Source organism: Lepidochelys kempii, chromosome 23, assembly GCF_965140265.1.
Source record: "Lepidochelys kempii isolate rLepKem1 chromosome 23, rLepKem1.hap2, whole genome shotgun sequence".
Classification (NCBI taxonomy): Eukaryota; Metazoa; Chordata; order Testudines; family Cheloniidae; genus Lepidochelys; species Lepidochelys kempii.
This window is the reverse complement of record NC_133278.1, coordinates 6,498,170-6,521,519: the sequence shown is the minus strand read 5'-3', so window position 1 is coordinate 6,521,519 and position 23,350 is coordinate 6,498,170. Positions and strand designations below refer to the sequence as shown.

The window sequence follows — 23,350 nt, the reverse complement described above, 5'->3', positions numbered from 1 at the left end:
CGTCGGACTCTTCCCAACTGGTCCAGCCAGTAGGCGGAGAGGGCGGGAGTCGGACCGAGGTGGGAACCGTCAGAGGGCGGGGCAGGGCCGGCATGAGGCGTGGGAGGGGCTGAGGGGAGGGGCGGGGCTCGGAACCATGAAGTGAGTGAGGGGAGCCGTGGGGTGGAGGAGCCGGGAGGGGAGCCGTGGGGTGGGGAGGGATGGGGGGCAGGGCGGTTGGGGTGTTGGGGGGGGTGGAGGAGGCGGGGCCAGCGGGGAGGGGAGCAGTGGGGTGGGGAGGGATGGGGGGCAGGGCGGTGGGGGTGTTGGGGGGGGGTGGAGGAGGCGGGGCCAGCGGGGAGGGGAGCCGTGGGGTGGGGAGGGATGGGGGGCAGGGCGGTGGGGGTGTTGTGGGGATGGAGGAGGCGGGGACAGCGGGGAGGGGAGCTGTGGGGTGGGGGTGTTGTGGTGGGGTGGAGGAGGTGGGGCCAGCGGGGAGGGGAGCTGTGGGGTGGGGGGCAGGGCAGTTGGGGTGTTGGGGGGGGTGGAGGAGGCGGGAACAGTGGGGAGGGGAGCCGTGGGGTGGGGAGGGATGGGGGGCAGGGCGGTGGGGGTGTTGGGGGGGTGGAGGAGGCGGGGACAGCGGGGAGGGGAGCCGTGGGGTGGGGGGTTGGGGGGCAGGGCGGTGGGGGTGTTGGGGGGGGTGGAGGAGGTGGGGCCAGCGGGGAGGGGAGCCGTGGGGTGGGGAGGGATGGGGGGCAGGGCGGTGGGGGTGTTGGGGGGGGTGGAGGAGGCGGGGACAGCGGGGAGGGGAGCTGTGGGGCGGGGCGGTGGGGGTGTTGTGGGGGGTGGAGGAGGCGGGGACAGCGGGGAGGGGAGCCGTGGGGTGGGGAGGGATGGGGGGCAGGGCGGTGGGGGTGTTGGGGGGGGTGGAGGAGGCGGGGACAGCGGGGAGGGGAGCCGTGGGGTGGGGGGTTGGGGGGCAGGGCGGTGGGGGTGTTGTGGGGGGTGGAGGAGGTGGGGACAGCGGAGAGGGGAGCGTGGGGGTGGAGGGGCCGGGACAGTGGGGTGGAAGGGCGTGGGGGGGCGGGTAAGAAGCCCCCAGCAGTGCCTGGCCTCCTGCCCTGGCGCAGCCTGCCTGTGGCACAGCAGGCAAAGCGCGGGAGGCTGAGCTGGAATTTTCTGATCCAAGAGCTGAAGATGTGACGCCACCGAGCTTAGGTTACCATATATCTGGTTCCCAAAAGAGGACGTTTCGGGGTACTGGAGGTGGTACTGCGATGGGGGTACTCACTGGAGGTGGGGGGCAGTGACTGCCTGTCATCGTGGCAGGACGGTTGGTGCATGGTCAGTGCCTCCCTGCAGGCCCCCTCCTAGGGTGACCAGACAGCAAATGTGAAAAATTGGGGCTAGGGGTAATAGGAGCTTATATAAGAAAAAGACACCCAAATCGGGATTGTCCCTGTAAAATCGTGACATCTGGTCACCCTACCCCCTCCCCGGGGCTGGAGCCTGGGTTGGTGGGATCTGGCAGCTGTGACTTGCAGGGGAATGGACCAATCAGCAAGCGGACCAATCAGGGCTCTTTCTGAGCTGCACCTTGTCTGCTCTGCAAAACCCCTGGACATTTCCTGTTGTTTTAAAAATCCTCCCCGGGCAGAGAAAGGAGGCTTAAAAAGGAGGCTCTGTCTGGGGAAACCCGGACATACAGTAACTCCAACTGAGCACGGCCCTGAATCAGGTGCTGACTTTGTTTGCTCGTTTCTGGGCCAGCCTCCTCTGCCCCACTGTGCCAGGGTGCCCCTCATCGCGACGGTTCAGCTGGGCTCTCTGAACCCATGACTTGGTCTCATTGTCAGGCTGAACATCGATGGGCTGCTGGTGTATTTCCCCTATGACTACATTTACCCGGAGCAGTACTCATATATGCTGGAGCTCAAGAGAACGCTGGATGCCAAGGTCTCTCCTGGGGGTGGGAGTCTGTGTGGTGGTGGGGAGCACTGGGGGTGGGGGTGTTACACATCTCACTGTGTATGGCTAAATACCAGTGCTTGTATTCACCCATGTTCCCTTCGGAGCCCCTGAGCCCTGCCCAAGTGGGGCTCCTGGAATGCAGCCTGTCACCCAGCTTGGGCACCCTGGGCTAGATGGCACATGTGGTGCCCACTCAGAAATTAGCAGGGTGAATCTCTGTCTGCTGGGAGCAGTGATATGCTCTGGGGGTTGCATGCCACCAGACCAGATTGGCGGGCTGGTACAGCCATCTCCCCGCTGTGGTCGGCACTCTGCTCCAGAAGATGAAGAGGTGCCCCAGAGGTCTCCTGGCTGGGCAACCGTGGGGTTGGAATGGGCGGTGTTTGCTGTCCCTGGAGCCTGAGATCTGGTTGTGGGTGCAGGGGTTGTTGGCTGTGACGTGTCATCCTATCCCTGTATCTCCCCCCCTCTCGCCCCCAGTGTGACACTGCCCCTGCGCTGCCCAGGCCACTCTTCTGGGAGGGACCAGTGTGGCCCAGTCCAGCCAGTCTCAGTGGGGTCCTTCTGCAGCCTCCGCTCCTCCCGGACCCGCCTCTGTCCCAAGCTTGGTGACTCCAGCTCCCAGGTCCTTTCCTTGCAGGACTCTTGCTGTCTCCCCTCTCTTCTCTGGCCCTTCTGGGTCCCTGCAGAAGCAGGGATTGGGGCTCCATAGGTCCTGGCTCAGCCTTCCCTGCTAGCTCCCTGCCCACCTCCTTGGGACTCCCTGTGTGACAGCTGTTCCTCTCTCCCAGGGCCATGGTGTGCTGGAAATGCCCTCGGGGACTGGGAAGACCGTTTCCCTCCTGTCTCTCATTGTGGCCTACCAGCGGGTGAGTGCCAGGCAAGAGCTGGGGGCGGGGACTGCCAGGTGCGTGTCTAGGTGGCCCACTGGGAGAGGCAATTTTCCCAAAGGCCAGCGTGGCCGGGTGGCAGGCACTGGCCCAGCCTTGGCTCTATCCCACAGATCTCGTGGGTGGGTCTGGGCAGGGGCTGGAGCTGCCTCTGCTTGTTCCACTGGCAGAGCCCTGGGGCTTGGGGTCAGGGCCTCTTCTATGCCCCTCAGGTCCCATAGCCAGGTGGGGGTGATCACACCGTCCCCCCATCCCTGGGGCTGTAGCTGTGATGGTGGTGGGGAGGGGAAAGCAGCCTGGGGAGTTTGATGTCCTGGCTGCTCCAGGCTCGTCATCGGTGGCCTCTGGGGATAGCCAAGCCCCCATCCCGCCCAGTAATGGAGGTGTCTGGCCTGTCTCCCTAGGCCCATCCGCTGGAAGTGACCAAGCTGATCTACTGCTCCAGAACCGTGCCTGAGATTGAGAAGGTGACCAGGGTGTGGTGGGGCAGGACCTGTATGCGGTGGTGCCTTGTGTTGGGGGGGTGGTGGAATCATGGGCGGGGCCCTTGCTGCCCTGTGGTGGAGAGTGGGTAGGTCGTGGGGGCCCCTCTCACTGCCCTAGTGGGAGGAGGAGTTGGGGGGGAGGGAGAGTATGTGGGGGATGCTGACAGAGCCCCTTACTGCCCTGGGGAGAGGAGAGGGAGGGAATGGGGGATCACAGCAGGACCCCTCGCTGCCCTGCGGGGAGAAGGGTGTGTGGGAGGTTGTTGGGAATCATGGTGGGCCCGTCAGTGTCCCTGCTCCTGCAGGTCATTGAGGAACTACGGAAGCTCCTGGATTTCTATGAGAAGCGGACAGGGGAGAAGCTCCCTTTCCTTGGCCTGGCTCTGAGCTCCAGGAAGAACCTCTGCATCCACCCCGAGGTGAGTCGGTTCCAGGCTCCCCACCCTTGGGACCATGGTTCTGGGGCACAGCCAGGGCTCAGCTGCCCGGCAGGCCGGGGGAGGAGCCCGGGGCTGGTCTGCCCTCCATGCCTGCCGCCCCACGGCCAGGCTGTCCCGTTCAGAGACCTGCCCTGGGCAGAGGCCGAGGCTGCTCTATACAGTGACTGTGGAACTGCTGCCCCCTGCCCTCCCCTCCTCTGGAGCCAGATACCACCTGCCCTGCCCCTTCCTGTGCATGTCCTGGCCCGAGAGGCAAGTGACTCCACTGCCTGTGTGCCCCAGCAGCTGCCCCTTTATATGAGCATGTGCGGTTGGGTCTCGGAATGTGCCAGTCCTCACTGCACGGACTGGCTAACAGGGCTGCGAGTCGGGAGTGAGGGGCACTGGCAGAGCTGGGGGGAGCCCCGAGCTGGGCTAACGGGCCTGCAAGGCGGGAGTGAGGGGCACTGGCAGAGCTGGGGGGAGCCCCGAGCTGGGCTAACGGGCCTGCAAGTCGGGAGTGAGGGGCACTGGCAGAGCTGGGGGGAGCCCTGAGCTGGGCTAACGGGGCTGCGAGTCGGGAGTGAGGGGCAATGGCAGAGCTGGGGGGAGCCCAGAGCTGGGCTAACGGGGCTGCGAGTCAGGAGTGAGGGGCACAGATAGAGCCGTGGGGGTGGAGCCCAGGGCTGGGGTAGTAGGGGGCTGCGAGTCAGGAGTGAGGGGCACTGGCAGAGCTGTGGGGGTGGAGCCCAGGGCTGGGCTAACAGGGGGGCTGCAGGTCGGGAGTGATGGGCATTGGCAGATCAGGCGGGGGAGGGGAGACAGCCCTCCCTCCCCCCCTCACCCCCCCCCCCGGTGCGTTACACATGGTGCTCTCCAGAACTGAGGGCCCCATGGCCAGGCGCCCTTGGCTCTTTGTCCGGCCTGACGGCTGCTTGTTGTAGGTGAGCTCACTGCGGTTCGGGAAGGAGGTGGACGGCAAGTGTCTGAGCCTGACGGCGTCATACGTGCGGGCGCAGCAGCAGTGGGACAGCGCCATCCCCTCGTGCCGCTTCTTTGAGGTAGCAGGGCTCCAGGGCGAGGGTCAGCCCCTCCCGGCCCATGGGGCTTCCCCTCCTGGGAGGTGGTGTGGCGGGGGTTTGACATGCCAGCTGAGCACTGTAACTAGAACCGAAGGGCTACTGGGACTTTTCCCCGGGGGTACCCTGGGCTGTGAGGCACTTTGCTGCCATGTGCCGGAGCACATGGGAGCCTTGTCTGTGCCCGCCGGGCTCAGCTCCGCTGTCCCCCTGCGGGTTAGCAATAGTGACGCTCCAGCCTCCCAGCACCCGCAAGCAGCATTCACAGATCCGCTGGCTCAAAGCGCCCAGCCTGGCTCCCTGGTCCCAGCCCAGCTTGCAGCCCTTCCATTCGTTTGTACCGAGAACCAGGCGAAGCTCATGTGACAAAGAGCAGAGGTTCAAGAGAGAAGTCTTGGAAACAAATGGTTACGAGTCAAACAAAATCCTATCTCGTCTTACAGATCCCAGACGTAACTCACCAGCCGCTCACCTGTCTGAGGGGGTCTCGTGCCTGGGCTTTTTCCCAGCGTTTCCCAGCCAGGCTGGCCATGACCCTGCATTCATAAGACAAACCATTGGCAGCTGGGCCCTGGGGGGCGGGATCCCAGGTGTGTCTCTGTGTTCCCCAGGCATACCGGCCTTGGTCTTTGATCTTAGGCATAAGCAGGGCGCCGCCGGAGCTTGTGTGATGCCGTGGTGACTTTGCAGTTTGGGTTATGCCAGTGAACTCTCACCGTAAGACACACGATACCCAGGAGAGACATGGCCAGTGTCCCCTGCCTGATGCTGAACCTGTGCATCACCTTCTGGTCGTAACTCACAGGTCCTAAGACGACACGGACAGCCTCCCCCTCAGACGCTCTCCTGTGGCCAGCCGGGAACAGGCTCTCACTAGAGGCCGCACATGCCACCCGTTGGCACAGAATGATGTAGACATCAGACCCAGGGGATGCCTGTAAACCCCTCTGCACCCCGTATGCCCTCTGCCAGGTGGCACCAAGAGGTCTGCCCTCCCCGGGGGAAGCTCCTGGCCCCATCGGCCAGCCTAGGACACTGGCGAAGAGGAGACCCGCTCTGCTGCCCTGGCTGCCGGCTCTTGCCATTAACACTGATGGGAGGCATCCCTGCGGCCCACTTGGAAGGGTTTATGGGCAGGGAACTGGGCAGCGGGGACGATAGTGTGAAGGGGCTGAGGAGTTGGGCTGGCCCAAGGCCCGGAGCAGCAGAGGGAGGGACGTGAGCCTGGGTGGCGCTAGGCCCTGATGTCAGCGTGCTGTTTTCCCCCCCCCCACAGGAGTTCGATGCCCATGGGCGGCAGGTGCCCATCCCCTTTGGTGTCTACAACCTGGATGACCTCAAAGGGTACTGTCGGCAGAAGGGCTGGTGCCCCTACTTCCTCGCCCGCTACTCGGTACGTGGCGGGCCATCGTGCCCTGCTGGGCCCAATGCGGGGGTGGGGAGCGGGGTTCACTGAAACCCTCCTCCTCTGGCAGTCAGCAGGGCAGATGCAGGGCAGCAGGGTACGGGGTGGCCCAGCTGGGAGCCCAGTCCAGCACTGCCTATCGAGGGGAAGGAGCTGTGATGCTGGGTGATGTGCTCCTGGGGTGGGTGACTCCCCCTCTGCTGGGCACAATGCCCACCTGTCCTCCAGCCCCAGTGGCTCTGGCCTCCTCTGCCCCACTGGCTGTGACCCAAGCTGGGTACTCCCGCACTGGGCCCAGTTCTGTTCCAGCGCTGGCAATGACCCATTGAGTGGGTCTGCCCCAGGGCGAGTGAGATTCAAATCAGGCCCCTGGCAGACTGTAGGGGGCTTGGCCCAGGGAGGCTGCTCATGGGCACTTGGGTTGGGCAGAGGCTGAAGCTGAGGCAGGTGCTGGTCCCCCAGGGCCATGTGTTCCCGAGGAGTCACAGCAGGATGCGCCTGGGAGCTGAGTGGGGCCAGGCCTGGGCTGAGTGAGCCCCCAGAGCAAAGCAGGTGGTTGTGGCAACAGACTCCTCTGTGAGCTTCCCCCGCGGGGGCTCCGGGCATTCCATTAACTCGCTGGCCTAGGCAGCTAGAGCAGCCTCAGCCCATCCCACCCAGAACTGCCTGCCTTGGCGACAGGGCCGTCGAGTGCTGTGCGGCTGCCCGCTGGGCTGAGGCCAGAGCCCAGCTGCTGCTGTGCACAACCCTGCTACCGGGCACGGAGCCTCCCTCTCGCCCGGGGGCTGCTGGCCTGTGGCCCTCTAGGGCTTGCCAGGGAGGTGGTATGCCAGCCTGGGGCTGCCTGTCTCTGGGCCCCCAGCAGGGTGGGGGGGTGTGTGTGTGTGTGTGCTGGGCAGTAACCCTTTCCTTCCTTTGGTCAGATCCTCCATGCCAACATTGTCGTGTACAGTTACCACTACCTGCTGGACCCCAAGATCGCAGACCTGGTGTCCAAGGAGCTGGCCAAGAAATCCGTTGTCGTATTTGACGAAGCTCATAACATTGGTAATGGGATGGCTGAGCCTACGCAAGGGGGTGGACAGGGGCAGGGGGGCGGGGCTTTCTGCCATGTGTGCCTGGTCCTTGCCTGCCATTCAGTACTTAGGGCCCCTGGTGGGGGCGGCTGAGCCCCTTTCGCTCACGCTGTGGGCCTGCTCCATGCCCGGCTGGCTGACATGCTGTCCCGGCTGGTTATGAATGTGTTGGGCGGGCAATCCCTGCACCAGCCCCCTGGGGAACGACTCCCCGCCTGATCTGGGTATGGATGTGTCTCCAGATGGCCGGGCGTGGTATTGCTCCCATTCCCCGTCATGCCCCTTGGGCTCCCAGGGGAGTGGGAGGGCTCAGATCCCTTCCCATCTCCCTCCACTTTGTCAACCCCTCTGTGCTGACGAGGTGCCCAATCGCTTCCGGCTGCCCACTCCCTGCTCGGGGCCGTGCAGCCCGGTGCCTGTGTTGGTCTGGTTGGATCCAGTGCCCCAGGGTCCGCTCTCTGGCATCTGAATGTTCCCTGGTTCAGGGCGTCCCTACCTCCTCTGCCAAGTCCCTCCTGACCCCGTGTCCTGTTGTGGCTTTTTGCTCCCGCCCTGCAGCTGTCACTCGGGACAGGACGCTGCTCTTGCCCAAGCCAGGGGGACTGCCCCAGGCCCCATGTTGAGGTGTCCCTGGGTCCCAGCATGTCATGGCTGTTGTCTTCAACTACTGCCGGCTCTGGTCTGGGGGGGCCTGTGTGTAAAGGCTAGCCCCTGCCCCCGATCCCTGTTTGTTACTGTCCCCACTGGCAGAACTGACCTATCCTTTCACTCTGCCGGTGGGATGTCTGCCCAGCCTGGTCCCTGTCAGGGGAGTTGAAGTCTCTGCCCCCCTCCCACCTGGGGTTTAGTCCCTCCCCAAGGTCCCCTGCCCACCCCAACTGCTGGGTTCCCCTGGAGACCAGGTGCCCTGTTCCTGCAGACAATGTGTGCATCGACTCCATGGGGGTGAACATCACGCGCCGGACGCTGGATCGCTGCCAGGCCAACGTGGCCACGCTGCAGGCTACCATCCAGAAGTGAGTGCCCTCCCCGTGCCCCCTCCCTGCCCTCCCTGTGCCCACCTGGGCTCACAGGCCCTGGTCCCCTTTCAGGATTAAGGAGACGGATGCCCAGAAACTGAAGGAGGAATACAGGCGGCTGGTGGAGGGGCTGAGAGAGGCCAACATTGCCCGGGAAACGGACATCTACCTGGCCAATCCAGTGTTGCCTGACCAGATTCTCCAAGGTGGGCCCTGCTAGCTGGTGGCGGGAGGGTAGCATTGCTAGGGGCCAGCGTCTCCCAGTGCAGCTAGAACAAACAGAACTGGCTGGCTGGGGTATGGGATACTGGGCCTTTTGCTGCTATGATATAGCTGGATCCGATCCAGCCCCAGGCCAGGGGACTGGCTGGCACTGGTGGGGGTGGGCAGGGAATGGATGCAGGCCCTTTCCTCTCCAAGGGGTGCTGGCTCCAGTCCAGCCCCAGGGAAGGGGGTCTGGCTGACCTTGAGGACACTGGGGGCAGGTGGGGACTGGGACACAGGGCCTTCCCCCCCATGGCATCAGTTCCACCTCAGCCTGGGCTGGTGTTGACTCGGAGACCTTTCTCTGGGGCCCCCTGGTGCTGTACGTGAGATGAGCTGGTGTTTCTCAGCCCTCTCCCTGCCCGTACTTCTGAGCTCCTTGGAACCATGAAGCCTGAGCCCAGCCCTGTTCCCTGGCTACTGGCATAGGCCTTGCAGTCAAGGGCATGGTGGACATGCATACCCAGCATGGACTTGGGCCTGTGCCCCCCCCTTGGGCAGGGACCTGGGGATAGGTGGGCTGCAGCAGTGGCATGCTCACCCTGGTCATGCCCCCTTGTGGGTGGCGCATGGGCAGGGGCAGGCTGTGACTCAGGGTGAGCCTGTACCCCTTGCAGAGGCCGTGCCCGGGAACATCCGGACAGCCGAGCACTTTGTGGGCTTCATGAAGCGCTTCCTGGAGTACCTGAAGTCACGGCTGCGGGTCCATCACATGGTGCAGGAAAGCCCCCCCTCCTTCCTCAAGGACGTCTTCGAGAAGGTGTGCATCGAGCGCAAGCCACTGCGGTAAGCAGCTGGCCTGGGCCCGGCCAGCGGAGCCAGCCTGCCCCTCTGCTCTGCGCCCCTGCCCGGCCTGGCCCCTCCTTGGCCTGGCCTGGCCCCTCCGCTCTGCGCTCCTCCTCGGCCTGGCCTGCCCCTCCACTCTGCCTGTCTCCTCGGTCCATCATGGCCCGGCCTTCCCTGGCCTGACCCCCTGCTCTGCGCCCCTGCCCAGCCTGGCCTGGCCTTCCCTGGCCTGCCCCTGTGCTCTACCCGCCTCCTCGGCCCATCCTGGCCCGGCCTTCCCTGGCCTGGCCCCGCACTCTGCGCCCCTCCTCGGCCTGGCCTGGCCCAGTCCTCCCTGGCCTGCCCCTCTGCTCTGCGCCCGTCCTGGCCCGTCCTTCCCTGGCCTGCCCCCCCCAACTCTGCGCCCCTGCTCAGCCTTGCCCATCCTTCCCTAGCCTGCCCCTCTGCTCTGCACCCCTGCCCGGCCTGGCCTGGCCCTCCCTGGCCTGGCCCTCCCGGTCTCGGCGCCCCTCCCGGTCTCGGCGCCCCTCCCGGTCTCGGCGCCCCTCCCTGGCCCAGTCTGCCCTCCCCACTAGGGCATTGCCCACCTGCCACTGTGCCATGCCTTCCCCCTGGAGGTGCTGGCACTCCTCCGATATGGGCAGATAGGTCTCGCAGCCCCCCTTGCTGTACAGGGTTTGGCTTGTTGAATCTCAGCACCTCTTGGCTGAGCTGCCTCTGGCCTGCCCATGTGGGGTGCCATGGAGGTGCTTGACGTGGCCTGCCTAACGTCACTGGATGCCCTGTGCCCTGCTCAGCCCTGGCTGGCTCTGCAGCTGCACCAGGCTGGGAGTGGCATTAACAACCCCCCTGCAGCCGCAGTGTGTGGGGCTGGAGGGCAGATAAAGGGGCATCTCCTGCCCAGGAGGTAACATTCACCTCCCACATTCCCGCCCCGCTGTGGTAACCCCCTCGACCTCTCATGCCTGCCGTAGGTTCTGTGCGGAGCGGCTGCGCTCCCTGCTCCGCACGCTGGAGATCGTGGACATTGCTGACTTCTCTCCCATCACCCTCATCGCCAACTTCGCCACGCTTGTCAGTACCTACGCCAAGGGTAAGGTGCCCCGCGACTGGAAGCCAGGACTTCTGGTGTTGCTCGTGGTGTGGCCTTGGCCTGGTGGCTCCCTCTTGGTTTCCCGGGCAGTCTGAGGGGCTTGCAGGGAGTTGAGGCTCTCAAGCACATCCCGCTCTGGGTGTGAAGCCTTCAGGCTGCTGCTGGAGGAAGAGGAGGGCACTGGCACCAGCCTGGTGCCCCCACTGAGAGGTCTGATCCTCGGTGTTAATGGCTGGGTTTGGGTGATGGCCCTTGACCGAGCTCCTCTCGCAGGGTTGGGGTGGCAGCAGCGTCTGGTGTCTACAGTAGGCCACAGTGAATCTTCCGAGTCTGGCTGGGTGCCCCACTGGTGTGCCAGAGTCCCTTGGGTGTGTGCTAGATGGGCAGGGGGCACTGGGCTGCGTTGGCTGCCGGACTGCCCAGGAATTCCTGATGGGCCGCGGGGTCCTTCTGTGCCTGGCTCTGCGGGGCCCAGGCCATTCTTTCCCGCAGACGGGGCTGTTGCTCAGCTGGGAGCAGGTGGAGAGAGATGCAGTGGGACACAGCTTGGCCTGGCAGAGTGTGGGGCTCCTCATGCCAGGCCCAGGCATGCACCATAAGCATAGCAAGAGAAAGCCTTGGCCTCTTTGCCCCCTGACCAGGCGCCCCTCAGGAGCCAGCAGGGGGCTGTTTGGTGCCAACCCCCAGCGCGTGGCTCCTGACTCGCACCCCACAGCAGCGTGTCCCCCAGCCGAGGAGCCAGGCCCTCTCCCCAGGGCTCACCTTGGCCCCTCCTGCCTTGGAGGAAGCAGCTGTGGTTCTCAGGTCCCTCTGAGGAAAGGGGAACACAAGGGGGCTGCAGATCTGTCTGGACCAGGGCATGCTGGGGAGGGGAGGGAAGTGGGGACAGCCATGTGTCTGGGCCCATGGATGCCAGGTGAGGGGCGGGGCCTGGGGCTGGTGTGCGTCCAGGCCCGTGGTGGGGCGTGCCTGCGGGGGGGTGAGGTGTCTCTCCAGGCCAGTGTGCCGACATGGCAGTGGAATATAAATACCACGTAAATCTCTCAAGCATTCAGCCGCGGGGATGCAACAGTTTCAATCCTCTTAGTGCTAAGCAGCTTGCATCCCCTCCCAGCACTTGGACTGGGGCCTTCCTTTCAAAGTGGCTGCCCAGCGGGCCTGGCTGGGACAGACGCTTGCAGCACAAAGCAGCTGGGCCTGGAGGGCACCGGCTCCTCTCCTAGTGCTGGGAATGGAGCCTGGGCAGTGGGTGTTTAGGGTGGGAGGGGGTGAGCAGGGTTTGGGGTGGGAGGGGGTGAGCGTGTTGTACTTAAAGTACTGTACAGGATCTTTTGAGGGGGAATAAGGCAAAGCATCACATTTATTGGTAACCCATGTATCAATCAACACTGTCGGTTAGTCTCTAAGGAGCCACAGGCACTCCTCTTCTTTAGTGAGCCCACTTGACAAGTTCTATTGTTCTTGGGTCTGGCTTCCATCCCCTCCCCAGCTGTTGCAGCTATCTGGAGGTGCTCGCTTTCCAGGCCTTTACTCATTCACACCTCCTTCATTCAACAGGGTAATTGATTAAAAGGGGGCAGGGGGGATCTTATTCTGCTCCTAGCAAAAAGACTTTTTTAACATTATACCAAGGCTCAATACAAAGTTTTCTGTATAAGGATCTGATGCAAAGTTGTACAAAAACAGAGGCATAATACAAAGTCATATGAAAGTTATGTGAAGATGCTTAATGCAGAGATTTATCTACAAGCGGGGTCTGGGGCGAGCAGGTGGGAGGGGGTAAGCGGGGGCTGGGGGCGAGCAGCTGGCAGGGTAGGAGGGAGCAAGCAGCTGGCAGGATAGCAGGGGGCAAGCGGGGAAGCAGCTGGCAGGATAGGAGGGGGCTAGTGGAGCCAGGGGCGGGAGGCGGGTTGGCGGGAGCGAGAGGGTGAGCGGGGCCCAAGTGCAGGGGATGAGCGGGGACAGATGGAGCCTGGAGGGGGTGAGCGGGGCCCGAGTGCAGGGGACGAGCAGGACTTGGCTTTCCTGCTTGTTTGTATCTTTGCCTGTCATGCCAGGGCCGGGCTCCCAAGAGCTTGGTGGTCTGTGAGTTCAGCGGGGGTTGCAGACACCACTGCAAATCTGGGATGGTAGCTGCCTGAACAAGCAGGGAGAACTGGAAGTCCTGGCACAGTCAAGGAATTATGATGTGATTGGAATAACAGAGACTTGGTGGGATAACTCACATGACTGGAGTACTGTCATGGATGGATATAAACTGTTCAGGAAGGACAGGCAGGGCAGAAAAGGTGGGGGAGTTGCATTGTATGTAAGGGAGCAGTCATACAGCTCCGAGCTCAAGTATGTAACTGCAGAAAAACCTGAGTGTCTCTGGATTAAGTTTAGAAGTGTGAGCAACAAGGGTGATGTCGTGGTCGGAATCTGGTATAGACCACCGGACCAGGGGGATGAGGTGTGGATGAGGCTTTCTTCTGGCAACTCACAGAAGTTACTAGATCGCAGGCCCTGGTTCTCATAGGAGACTTCAATCACCCTGATATCTGCTGGAGAGCAATACAGCAGTGCACAGACAATCCAGGAAGTTTTTGGAGAGTGTTGGGGACAGCTTCCTGGTGCAAGTGCTGGAGGAACCAAGTAGGGGCCGTGCTCCTCTTGACCTGCTACTTACAAACAGGGAAGAATTGGTAGGGAAAGTAGAAGTGGGTGACAACCTTGGCAGCAGTGACCATGAGATGGTTGAGTTCAGGATCCTGACAAAAGGAAGAAAGGGGAGCAGCAGAATACGGACCTTCAGAATACGGACCCTGGACTTCCCTGACTTCCTCAGGGAACTGATGGGCAGGATCCCCTGGGAGAATAACATTAGGGAGAAAGAAGTCCAGGAGAGCTGGCTGTATTTTAAAGAAGCCTTCTTGAGGTTGCAGGAACAAACCATCCCGATGTGCAGAAAGAATAGCAAATATGGCAGGTGACCAGCTTGACTTAACAGTGAACTCTTCGGAGAGCTTAAACTCAGAAAGGAAGCTTACAAGAAGTGGAAATTTGGATAGATGACTAGGGAGGAGTATAAAAATATTGCTTGAGCATGCAAGGGTATAATCAGGAAGGCCAAAGCACAATTGGAGTTGCAGCTAGCAAGGGATGTGAAGGGTAACAAGAAGGGTTTCTACAGGTATGTTCGCAACAAGAAGGTGGTCAGGGAAAGTGTGGGACCCTAACTGAATGGGGGAGGCAACCTAGTGACACATGATGTGGAAAAAGCTGAAGTACTCAATGCGTTTTTTTCCTCGGTCTTCACAGATAAGGTCAGCTCCCAGACTGCTGCGCTGGGCAACACAGTATGGGGAGGAGGTGAGCAGCTGTGAGTGGTGAAAGAACAGGTTAAGGACTATTTAGAAAAGCTGGACATGCAGAAGTCCATGGGTCCAGATCTAATGCATCCAAGGGTGCTGAGGGAGTTGGCTGACGTGATTGCAGAGCCATTGGCCATTATCTTTGAAAACTCATGGCGATTGGGGGAGGTGCCGAACGACTGGAAAAAGGCTAATGTAGTGCCCATCTTTAAAAAAGGGAAGAAGGAGGATCTGGGGAACTACAGGCCAGTCGGCCTCACCTCAGTCCCTGGAAAAATCATGGAGCAGGTCCTCAAGGAATCAATTCTGAAGCACTTAGAGGAGAGGAAAGTGATCAGGAACAGTCAACATGGATTCACTAAGGGCAAGTCATGCCTGACTAATCTGATTGCCTTCTATGACAAGATAACTGGCTCTGAGGATGAGAGGAAAGCAGTGGACACGTTGTTCCTTGACTTTAGCAAAGCTTTTGATATGGTCTCCCACAGTATTCTTGCCAGCAAGTTAAAGAAATATGGGCTGGATGAATGGACTATAAGGTGGATAGAAAGTTGGCTAGATTGTCGGGCTCAGCGGGTAGTGATCAATGGCTCCATGTCTAGTTGGCAGCCGGTATCAAGCGGAGTGCCCCAAGGGTCGGTCCTGGGGCCGGTTTTGTTCAATATCTTCATAAATGATCTGGAGGATGGTGTGGATTGCACCCTCAGCAAGTTTGCAGATAACACTAAACTGGGAGGAGAGGTAGATACGCTGGAGGGTAGGGATAGGATACAGAGAGCCCTAGACAAATTAGAGGATTGGGCCAAAAGAAATCTGATGAGGTTCAACGAGGACAAGTGCAGAGTACTGCTCTTAGGAAGGAAGAATCCCATGCACCGCTACAGACTAGGGACCGAATGGCTTGGCAGTAGTCCTGCAGAAAAGGACCTAGGGGTTACAGTGGACGAGAAGCTGGATATGAGTCAACAGTGTGCCCTTGTTGCCAAGAAGGCCAATGGCATTTTGGGATGTATATGTAGGGGCATTGCCAGCAGATCGAGGGACGTGATCATTCCCCTCTATTCGACATTGGTGAGGCCTCATCTGGAGTACTGTCTAGTTTTGGGCCCCACACTACAAGAAGGATGTGGAAAAATTGGAAAGAGTCCAGCGGAGGGCAACAAAAATGATTAGGGGACTGGAACACGTGACTTATGAGGAGAGGCTGAGGGAACTGGGATTGTTTAGTCTGCAGAAGAGAATGAGGGGGGATTTGATAGCTGCTTTCAACTACCTGAAAGGGGGTTCCAAAGAGGATGGCTCTAGACTGTTCTCAGTGGTAGCAGATGACAGAACAAGGAGTAATGGTCTCAAGTTGCAGTGGGGGAGATTTAGGTTGGATATTAGGAAAAACTTTTTCACTAAGAGGGTGGTGAAACACTGGAATGCGTTACCTAGGGAGGTGGTGGAATCTCCTTCCTTAGATATTTTTAAGGTCAGGCTTGACAAAGCCCTGGCTGGGATGATTTAGTTGGGGATTGGTCCTGCTTTGAGTAGATGCTTGGACTAGATGACCTCCTGAGGTCCCTTCCAACCCTGATATTCTATGATTCTGTGTCCTGAGGCCTGCCAGTCAAGCGTTGCTTGTGCTCCGTGGTGCCCCCGGCGGGCAAGCTCGATGAGACTGGATGGCTAACGGGAGAAGCCGAGCAGAGGGACCCCAGCTCCTGTGTGCAGCACTCACAGGCAGTGCAGCGCTCGAGCCCAGATACTTCTCAGCTGCCCACAAGGAAACGCCCACCCTGCCCCCAGCTGTGGTCCACGGGCTGTTTCAGGGAGAGCTGTGGCAGATGGCAGAGCAGCCGAGCTGGGTGCTCCTTGCCCTGAGCCGTCGGAGGGCTGGCCTGCAGCCAGGCTGCCCCCACTGGTCCCTGGGCGGGTCTCCAGCTACACAGGGGCTAGGGCATTCCTGGGGCAGTGCAAGCCAGAGAGGGGCTTGGTCACCCCTGCCCTGCAAACTCGGTTGCCCCCCGATGCTATGCTGCTGTAGCTTCTGCCTGGGCCGCTCACAGCCAGCCTGCCGGTCGCACCTCAAGTGTCCGTTCCAGCAGCTCTCGCCCCAGCAGGCTGTCAGCAAACACCAGCCACACGGACTTCCACCAGCCTTGGTTACCATTGCAGGGTGACCCTAACTCACTCCCAGCCCCAGATGTTCCCCCCAAACGTGTGTTCTGCACAGTCCAACCCTCTCCTGGCCAGTTCAGATGTGTTAGGTCTGTTGCCGCTCTAAGGCAGGGGTGAGTAAACTATGGCTCGCGGGCCATATCCGGCCTGCCAGCCGATTTAATCTGGCCCTCGAGCTCCCACAGGGGAGCGGGGTCTGGGGCTTGCCGCGCTCCCATACTCCAGCCGGGGAGCAGGGTTGGGGGCTGCTCCATGTGCACGTTCCACGGCTCCCAGAAGCAGCGTCATGTCCCCCCTACTGCTCCTCCATGTAGGAGCAGCTGGGGGCTCTGCATGATGCCCCTACCCCAAGTGCCACCCCTGCAGCTCCCATTGGCCAGGAACTGCGGCTACTGGAAGCTGCATGGGTGGCGTCTGCAGGCAGGTCAGTGTGCAGAGATGCCTGGCCCTGCCTTCGCGTAGGAGCCGGAGGGGAGACATGCCGCTGCTTCTGGGAGCTGCTTGAGTCAAACGCTGCCTGAAGCCTGCCCCCCTGACTCCGTCCCGCGCCCCAATCTCCTGCCCCAGCCTGGAGCCTCCTCCCACACTCCGAAACCCTCAGTCCCAATCTGGAGCACCCTCCTACACCCCAAACTCCTCATCCCTAGCCCCACCCCAGAGCCCGCACCGCCAACCAGAGCCCTCACCCCTTCCCGCATCCTAACCCCAATTTCGTGAGCATTCATGGCCCCCCATACAATTTCCATACCCAGATGTGGCCCTCGGGCCAAAAAGTTTGCCCACCCCTGCTCTAAGGGGATCAATATACAGCAGTCTGCTGCCCTACGTGGTGGTCCCCACCCTATTCCCAGCCCTGGATTTGTTTGGATTAAAGAGTAAAGCATGTTTATTTAGCTACACAGAGGCAGGTTTTAAGTGAGCGCACGTCCAGGGCATTGAAGTTAGAAATGGTTATAAGAGAACTACAGATAAACCGCTTCCTAGCGTTAACAACCTAGCCTGGACTTGAGGTGGGATTCCTTACCACATGCTCCCAGTGTAACTGCTGACTAAATTCCCAGGCCAGGATCTGCTTCCCAAGTTCCTTCTGTTGTCTTCGGGGGAAGTGAGAGCGGTGTTCAGGGAGTGCTACCTTGGGGTGCTTTTGCTCCTCCCTTTCATAGTTCAGGCCCCTTTTGAAAAGCATTTTCCTGAGGGTTACCCCTAGGCAAAGGTCATTCCCAGCGCAATGACAGACACCAGGAGTGTGGTGGTGACAGAGGTTCCATGCTACTGTTTGCTAAGATGCAGATCTGTTTGCTACTGCCCGCTGCCTTGCCAAAGATGGCCACTGGACAGGGGATGGCCCATCAACTTGGATGACACCTGGCTAGAGGCATTAGCTTGTCCTTTGTCCTTGAGAAACAGGTTTAGCCATTGCCCAGGTGTGTCTGGGAAATGCTTTGGTCCCAATTTCAGCCTCTGTTCATAGCTTTACACACAACGTTGCTACATGTTTCCCTGTGTTCGTGACCAGCGAGTTAGTAGTTTCCAGATCCCTCACAAGGCGTGTTCGGTACAAAACTCCTTACAGTGGGGTGCAGGGAGTGAATACGGGGGTGCATGCAGTCAACTGGCCAGTGTGTGTGTGTGTGTGGAGACCCCGGCGGAGCAGCAAGGAGCGGGAGATTGAGGGCGGGGGGGTGCCCAATCCTGGCACGAGGGGGATGAGATGTTGAGCCGTTCCGCTGAAGCCGCTGTGGGTAGTGCTGGTAAGGAGCAGCTCCCTGCCACCCCGGAGGGGGCTGCATCTCGGTGGTGGTGGGGGCAAGGCACAAAGGGAAATCCCAACAGCTTGCTGACTCCAGAGCTCTGACTCCTCTGCAGGCTTCACCATCATCATAGAGCCCTTCGACGACCGGACCCCCACCATCGCCAACCCCATCCTGCATTTCAGGTGAGAGGGCGGGAGAACTGGTGTGGAAAGGCCATGGGCTCTGGTGGGGGGTGGGCAGGCTTGCCTGGGGGCTGCTGTTTGCTCCTGCCCCCGAAGACACTCATCCTGTCCTTCCAGCTGCATGGATGCCTCCATCGCCATCAAGCCGGTCTTTGAGAGGTTCCAGTCGGTCATCATCACCTCGGGGGTAAGTGGCAGCCTGGGGCATGGCTCCTGGGCCTGGGAGAAGCTGGGCTGGAGCTGTGGCCCCTGGGGGTGCCGGTGAGTGGCCCTTGCTCTGCTAGGAACAGCCCTTCCTGCTCAGCGGGTGCTTCTGCCTCCTCTGCCTGGTACATTCAGGGCTGCATCCTTGGTGTGTGCCGCCACTCGGGCCATCCGGCTTCTCTGTCCCCTGCAGAGCGGGCCCGGCCTGGGCACAGGTGGGGGTTCTGGGGGCGCATGGCTGGAGCCCTCTGCTGCCCTGGCTTGCCAAGGGCCCGTGGGCTGGGCTGCTGACCCAGTGCTGAGAGTCCAGCTTGGCTCCTACGTGTGTGTGGGGACCCCCCAAACCCTGGGACCCCTTGTGGGTTGCCCTGAGAGCAGAGCCCTGTCCTGGCACAGCAGAGATACTTGAGCTGTCTGTAGCTGGCATCTCTGCTCAGCCACCACCTCGTTTCCAGGCCTTTGGGGTGAAGGTTCCATGGGTGGTGTCTGGTGAACAGAGGCCCCCCAGCTCATGCTTCACCCCATGTCCCCATGTAGACGCTGTCCCCGCTGGACATATACCCCAAGATCCTGGATTTCCATCCTGTTACCATGGCCACCTTCACCATGACTCTGGCCAGGACCTGTCTCTGCCCTATGGTGAGTTGACGGCTGGGCTAGGTGGGGGGTAGCTGCACGGGGCTGTGCCTGGGGGAAGGAGGGGGGCTGCCAAAAGTCCCATGCTCCCCCCATCTGGGCAGTTGCTGGGCACCTCTGAGCCCCTGCCCCCCTGGGGGCAGCCGCTGGGCGCAGCTCGGCTCTGGACCGGGGCCCACTTATCAGCATCCTGTTTTCCTTTCAGATTGTGGGGCGAGGAAACGACCAGGTGGCCATTAGCTCCAAGTTCGAGACCCGCGAGGACATTGGTAGGGATGCTACAGGACGTTAGCCTGGTGGGGAGGATGTGGGTGCCACCCTGGGGCATGGGCTCATCCTGGAGCCACCTCTCCTATTCCCAGCTGTGGTGATAGGCTGCCCTGCCAGGGGCTCCTCCCACTCCCATCTGTCTTGGCTCTGCGGACAGAGTTGGGGTCCCCCAGTGACAGCTTGGGCTGTGGGCGCCGTTGCTGGGGGTGTAGCAGCAGCCGGCTCCCCTTGTTCTGCCAGGAGGTGCTGTGCCAGAACTGGGGGGGGGGACCCTGCTCTGCAGGGTGCAGAGGTGATCTGTGCCATACGCGCCCCCCCACATGAGTGAGCTGAGCAGCGGGACCCAATGGGCCAAACCCCCCCATGCTGTATTGTGTGACTGAGCTGGCGACCTTCCTGGCCATGCCCGTGGCCCTTCCCCCCCCATGGCCTTCTCCTGCCACTGGGGAGCTGAACATGTACCCCCCGAGTGCTGGCTGGAGCTGCCCCTAGCATGGGCCAATGTGGGGCCAGATCTCAGCTTCAGTCCCTGCCTCACCACTGTGTGGGTGTTCACCCCCCACCACGGCCCACCTGGCTCTGGACCCACGAGACCCTCCCTGACCGTTCCCAGCTGTGATCCGGAACTACGGCAACCTGCTGCTGGAGATGTCTGCGATCGTGCCTGATGGCATTGTGGCCTTCTTCACCAGCTACCAGTACATGGAAAACATCGTGGCCTCGTGGTACGAGCAGGTGCGTACAGGGGGGCCAGTGGGGGCTGGTTGCAGAGGGTCCTGGGGACTGGCCAGTGCTGCTGGAGTGGCTGGGGGGAAGGGTGGCCTGGGAGGCACAAGGGATTTCCCTGCTCCACTTCACTGCCAGAAATCCCAGGCTTTTCCGCAGAGAGGGTGCCCGCTGCTGGCCCTGCCCATGCCCCACCCACACAGCTGCTGCCAAAGCCACTGCCTTGACAAAGAAGCCCAGCCGGTGTGGGAACAGTGTGGCAAGGCAGCCGGTGGCACGGAGCCTATGGGCAGGCCGGCAGAGCAAGCACCACGCTGAGGGATTCCTAGGCTGAGTTCTGTTAACGCCATGAACTCTGGTGCCTAATGGGCACTCGGGCATCTGGGATCCAGACTGGCCCCTTGCCATTCCGGGAGGGGAGATCACAGTGCAACACCGGGACCCTGCCAGCATTCCTCAGGGAATGCTGGTAGGAAAAGGCCCTTTAAGGGAACCAGCAGGGAGTGGCTGGGAAGGGCCCTGGCTGTGTTAGCTGGCTCCCCACAGCAGTACCTCCTGCTGGCGGAGCAGGAGCCAAGGGGCCAGGAGCCGATGGATTCGTCCTGAGCTCCAGCCCTGCCTGCTCACAGCTGTAGCTGCCTGGCCGGGCACTGAGCCACAGCGAGTCTCTGGGAAAGCAGTTTATCTCCTGGCTTATCTCCAGCCGCAGTTCTCCTGGGTGAGGCAGCTCCATACTGCACCCTTCCTGGCATGGCACGCTGGCACCAGGCTGCATCCCACTCCCTCAGTCAGGTCCCCCATGGGACTCAATTCCACCCCTCTGAGAGGGAAGGGAAGGGTCTGGCCTCCCCTGCGGGGTCTCCCTTCCTGCTCCTGGCAGTGTGGGACCCCTGGGTAGGGAGGAGTGCTGGGTTTCACAGCCCCATGGCAGTGCCTGCCTGCCAGCTCCTGTCTGGTTTGTTCTCCACCCTGTGACACAGCAGAGCTGCCCGTGTCCAGATGCTGCAGCCCCCGCCCAGCGCTGGAGCGGCCTAGTAACGAAGGGGAATGTGCTGCTCTCCCCCACAAAGCCATAAGCGGGATTGGAACCTGCACCCAGCCCTGTTGTGGGTTCCAGCTGAGCCCAGGGCTCCCTGGGCAGCTGAGCCCTGATATCTGACCTAGGCTGCATTCCCCCCAGGGCATCCTGGAGAACATCCAGCGCAACAAGCTCATCTTCATCGAGACGCAGGACGGGGCCGAGACCAGCATGGCACTGGAAAAGTACCAGGAGGTGGGCACTGTGCCAGCACCGTGGGGGGCTGTGCCTAGTCCTGGTGCTGGAGAAGGGAGAGGCTGGCCCCTGCAGGCTAAGCGAAAGCCATGAGGCTGCAGGTTGGGATGGAGCGGAGCTGCTTGATGCTAGGGAGCCGACGCCTTATGCCGGGCCGGTTATGGCAGTGCGGATCTGCAGGGATGGAGGGAGACTCCTCAGTTGAAACTGGCTGTGCCCACTCCTGAACTCAGCCCTTGCTCTCCCCAATGCACACCCAGCACCGACCTTCCCTGCACAGCACTGGCTGTGGGGGTGGGGGTGGAGGGGAAGGCCAGTGGGAGTGGAGTGACAGTCCCAGATTGGTGTGACCCGTTTGCACACAGGCCTGCGAGAATGGGCGGGGAGCCATCCTGCTGTCCGTGGCCAGGGGAAAGGTGTCCGAAGGCATCGACTTCGGTGAGTTTTCTTGCTGGGGAGTAACAGGGAGTCACAGTGTGGGTCTGCCCCAGCTCCCCTGCCTGGCCTGCTGCTGTTTGGGGGTGCAGGACCTTCTCAGCTCCTTCTACCTGGTAGGTAATGCTGACCTGAGCACAGCTCTTCCTGCTCCCAGCAGGGCTCGCTCTCTGTGCCGGGGCAGAGCACAGGGGGTGAGGTGCCCTCGGTCCTGTCCTTTCTCTTGCTGGCAGTAGCTTGTGCTTGATTTTTGACCACAGGCCCCTTGTGTGGCACCGGCCTGGGGCCCTGCCAGGGGTGGTGTGCAGCAGGGGGGCAGCCTGACCTCTGATCTGCCCCTGCAGTGCACCACTACGGGAGAGCTGTGATCATGTTCGGCGTACCCTATGTCTACACCCAGAGCCGCATCCTCAAGGTGAGCTGGCACCATGTGCCCCAACACTTAGCCCTGCTTGGCTGGGGCCCAGTACCTAGTGGGGGAGGGGTGCAGAGACTAGCCTCCTGAGAATGCAATGGGGATCAGCCTACAGGGCCCTGCTGGGGTGGAGAGTGGGTGTGAATGCTGGAGCGGCACTGGGGTCCCAGCCCTGCTGCCCCCGGAATTTGAGGTTCATAGCAGGAGCCTGTGTCCCAAGGCTGCGTCCTGTCCACTGCAGCTGGGCAGGGCGTGTGCCACAACCCTGCTCTTGTCCCCTCAGGCACGGCTGGAGTACCTGCGTGATCAGTTCCAGATTCGGGAGAACGACTTCCTGACATTCGATGCCATGCGGCACGCAGCGCAGTGCGTGGGCCGGGCCATCCGTGGCAAGACAGACTACGGGCTCATGGTCTTTGCAGACAAGGTGGGTGGGCAGATGGGGCAAGGCAGCGGGTAGGGCTGTGGGCACAGCAGGAAGTGGCTGCTGAGCAGGCTTCGCCCTGGGCCATGAGTCAACCCCCCAGGGGCTCCAGCATACTAACCCACGGTGAAATGCAGGCGTGCACCCCACCACCCCCAGAAGGGAAAGATGGCCCACTCTGGTGGGCAGAGGCTCCACAGCTCAGGGTTGTCTGGGTCTTTTTGGTTGGTAGCGTTTTGCCCGGGCAGACAAGCGGGGGAAGCTGCCACGCTGGATCCAGGAGCACATCACGGACGCCAACCTCAACCTCACGGTGGACGAGGCTGTGCAGGTGGCCAAGTACTTTCTGCGCCAGATGGCCCAGCCCTTCCACAAGGTGAGTGCTGTCCTGCGGCCGCAGGAGGCGGGGATGGTCCCTCCTGAGCACTTGCCAGCCCTGGAGGGGGGAACTGGCTGTAAGCTCAGGCCAGGGTGCAGGCCTCAGCCCTGCTCTCATGGGCTGTGTGGTTTTGGCAGGAGGACCAGCTGGGCCTGTCCCTGCTCACTCTGGAGCAGCTGCAGTCAGAGGAGATGCTCCGCAAGATCACGCAGATCGCGCACCAGGTGTGAGCCGGAGCGGCAGCTGTGGGGGACCTTGGCTCACCCAACACGCTGGCAGAGGGCTGGCTCCAGCCGCAGCCAGGTGCTGGCCCTGCGGCCAGGGCCTTGTTTGATACTGGCTTTTATACTGAAGGTGACTGTCTGGGACACAGCAATAAAGAACAGGACATAGCCCGTGTGCTGTGCCATCGCCCTGCGCCATCACCCTGCGCCAGCCCCTGGGAACCAGGAGATCACACAGGAGGATGCTGTCCCCTACCCAGCCAGGGCAGCCTGCATGGCAGCTGGGTCCCTGCACTGCATCATGAGTCTGGGCATCTCCTGCTGCTCAGGGGTGGGGCTAGTATTCCTCTGGCCTGGGGGAGGGGGTTAACAGTGCCAGCCTGCTGCTTCTCAGAGGGGCCAGGGGAGCTTTTCCTCCTCCCAGGGTTGAGCCCTGACACAGA

At 61.4% G+C, this 23,350-nt stretch overlaps 1 protein-coding gene across 6 annotated transcripts; it reads left to right on the top strand.

The window, feature by feature from the left end:
- The first annotated feature begins 111 nt into the window (after positions 1–111).
- Positions 112–23,076, top strand: ERCC2 (ERCC excision repair 2, TFIIH core complex helicase subunit). 6 transcript variants are annotated; one of them, XM_073322240.1, is made up of 23 exons: positions 112–141; positions 1,839–1,938; positions 2,745–2,822; positions 3,248–3,310; positions 3,634–3,747; positions 4,692–4,808; positions 6,103–6,219; positions 7,155–7,278; positions 8,227–8,323; positions 8,399–8,532; positions 9,208–9,376; positions 10,351–10,469; positions 17,852–17,921; positions 18,039–18,108; positions 18,663–18,764; positions 18,967–19,030; positions 19,645–19,766; positions 20,938–21,030; positions 21,396–21,468; positions 21,810–21,880; positions 22,164–22,307; positions 22,537–22,680; positions 22,821–23,076. In XM_073322240.1, exons 1-23 carry the CDS (start codon positions 137–139, stop codon positions 22,911–22,913), a joined length of 2,283 nt encoding a protein of 760 aa, XP_073178341.1. In that variant the 5' UTR covers positions 112–136; the 3' UTR covers positions 22,914–23,076. The 6 variants fall into 6 exon arrangements, with proteins under 6 accessions (XP_073178341.1, XP_073178345.1, XP_073178346.1 ...); XM_073322241.1 differs by lacking the exon at positions 112–141 and adding an exon at positions 1,043–1,200; XM_073322242.1 differs by lacking the exon at positions 112–141 and adding an exon at positions 1,043–1,239.
- Positions 23,077–23,350: the final 274 nt, after the last annotated feature.

Bases quoted from the DNA above. Each gene is read 5' to 3' on its own strand.
- ERCC2 (XM_073322240.1), top strand. The intron at 1,939-2,744 runs GTCTCTCCTGGG...CCTCTCTCCCAG, and splicing joins AGAGAACGCTGGATGCCAAG to GGCCATGGTGTGCTGGAAAT. The intron at 8,533-9,207 runs GTGGGCCCTGCT...TACCCCTTGCAG, and splicing joins GCCTGACCAGATTCTCCAAG to AGGCCGTGCCCGGGAACATC.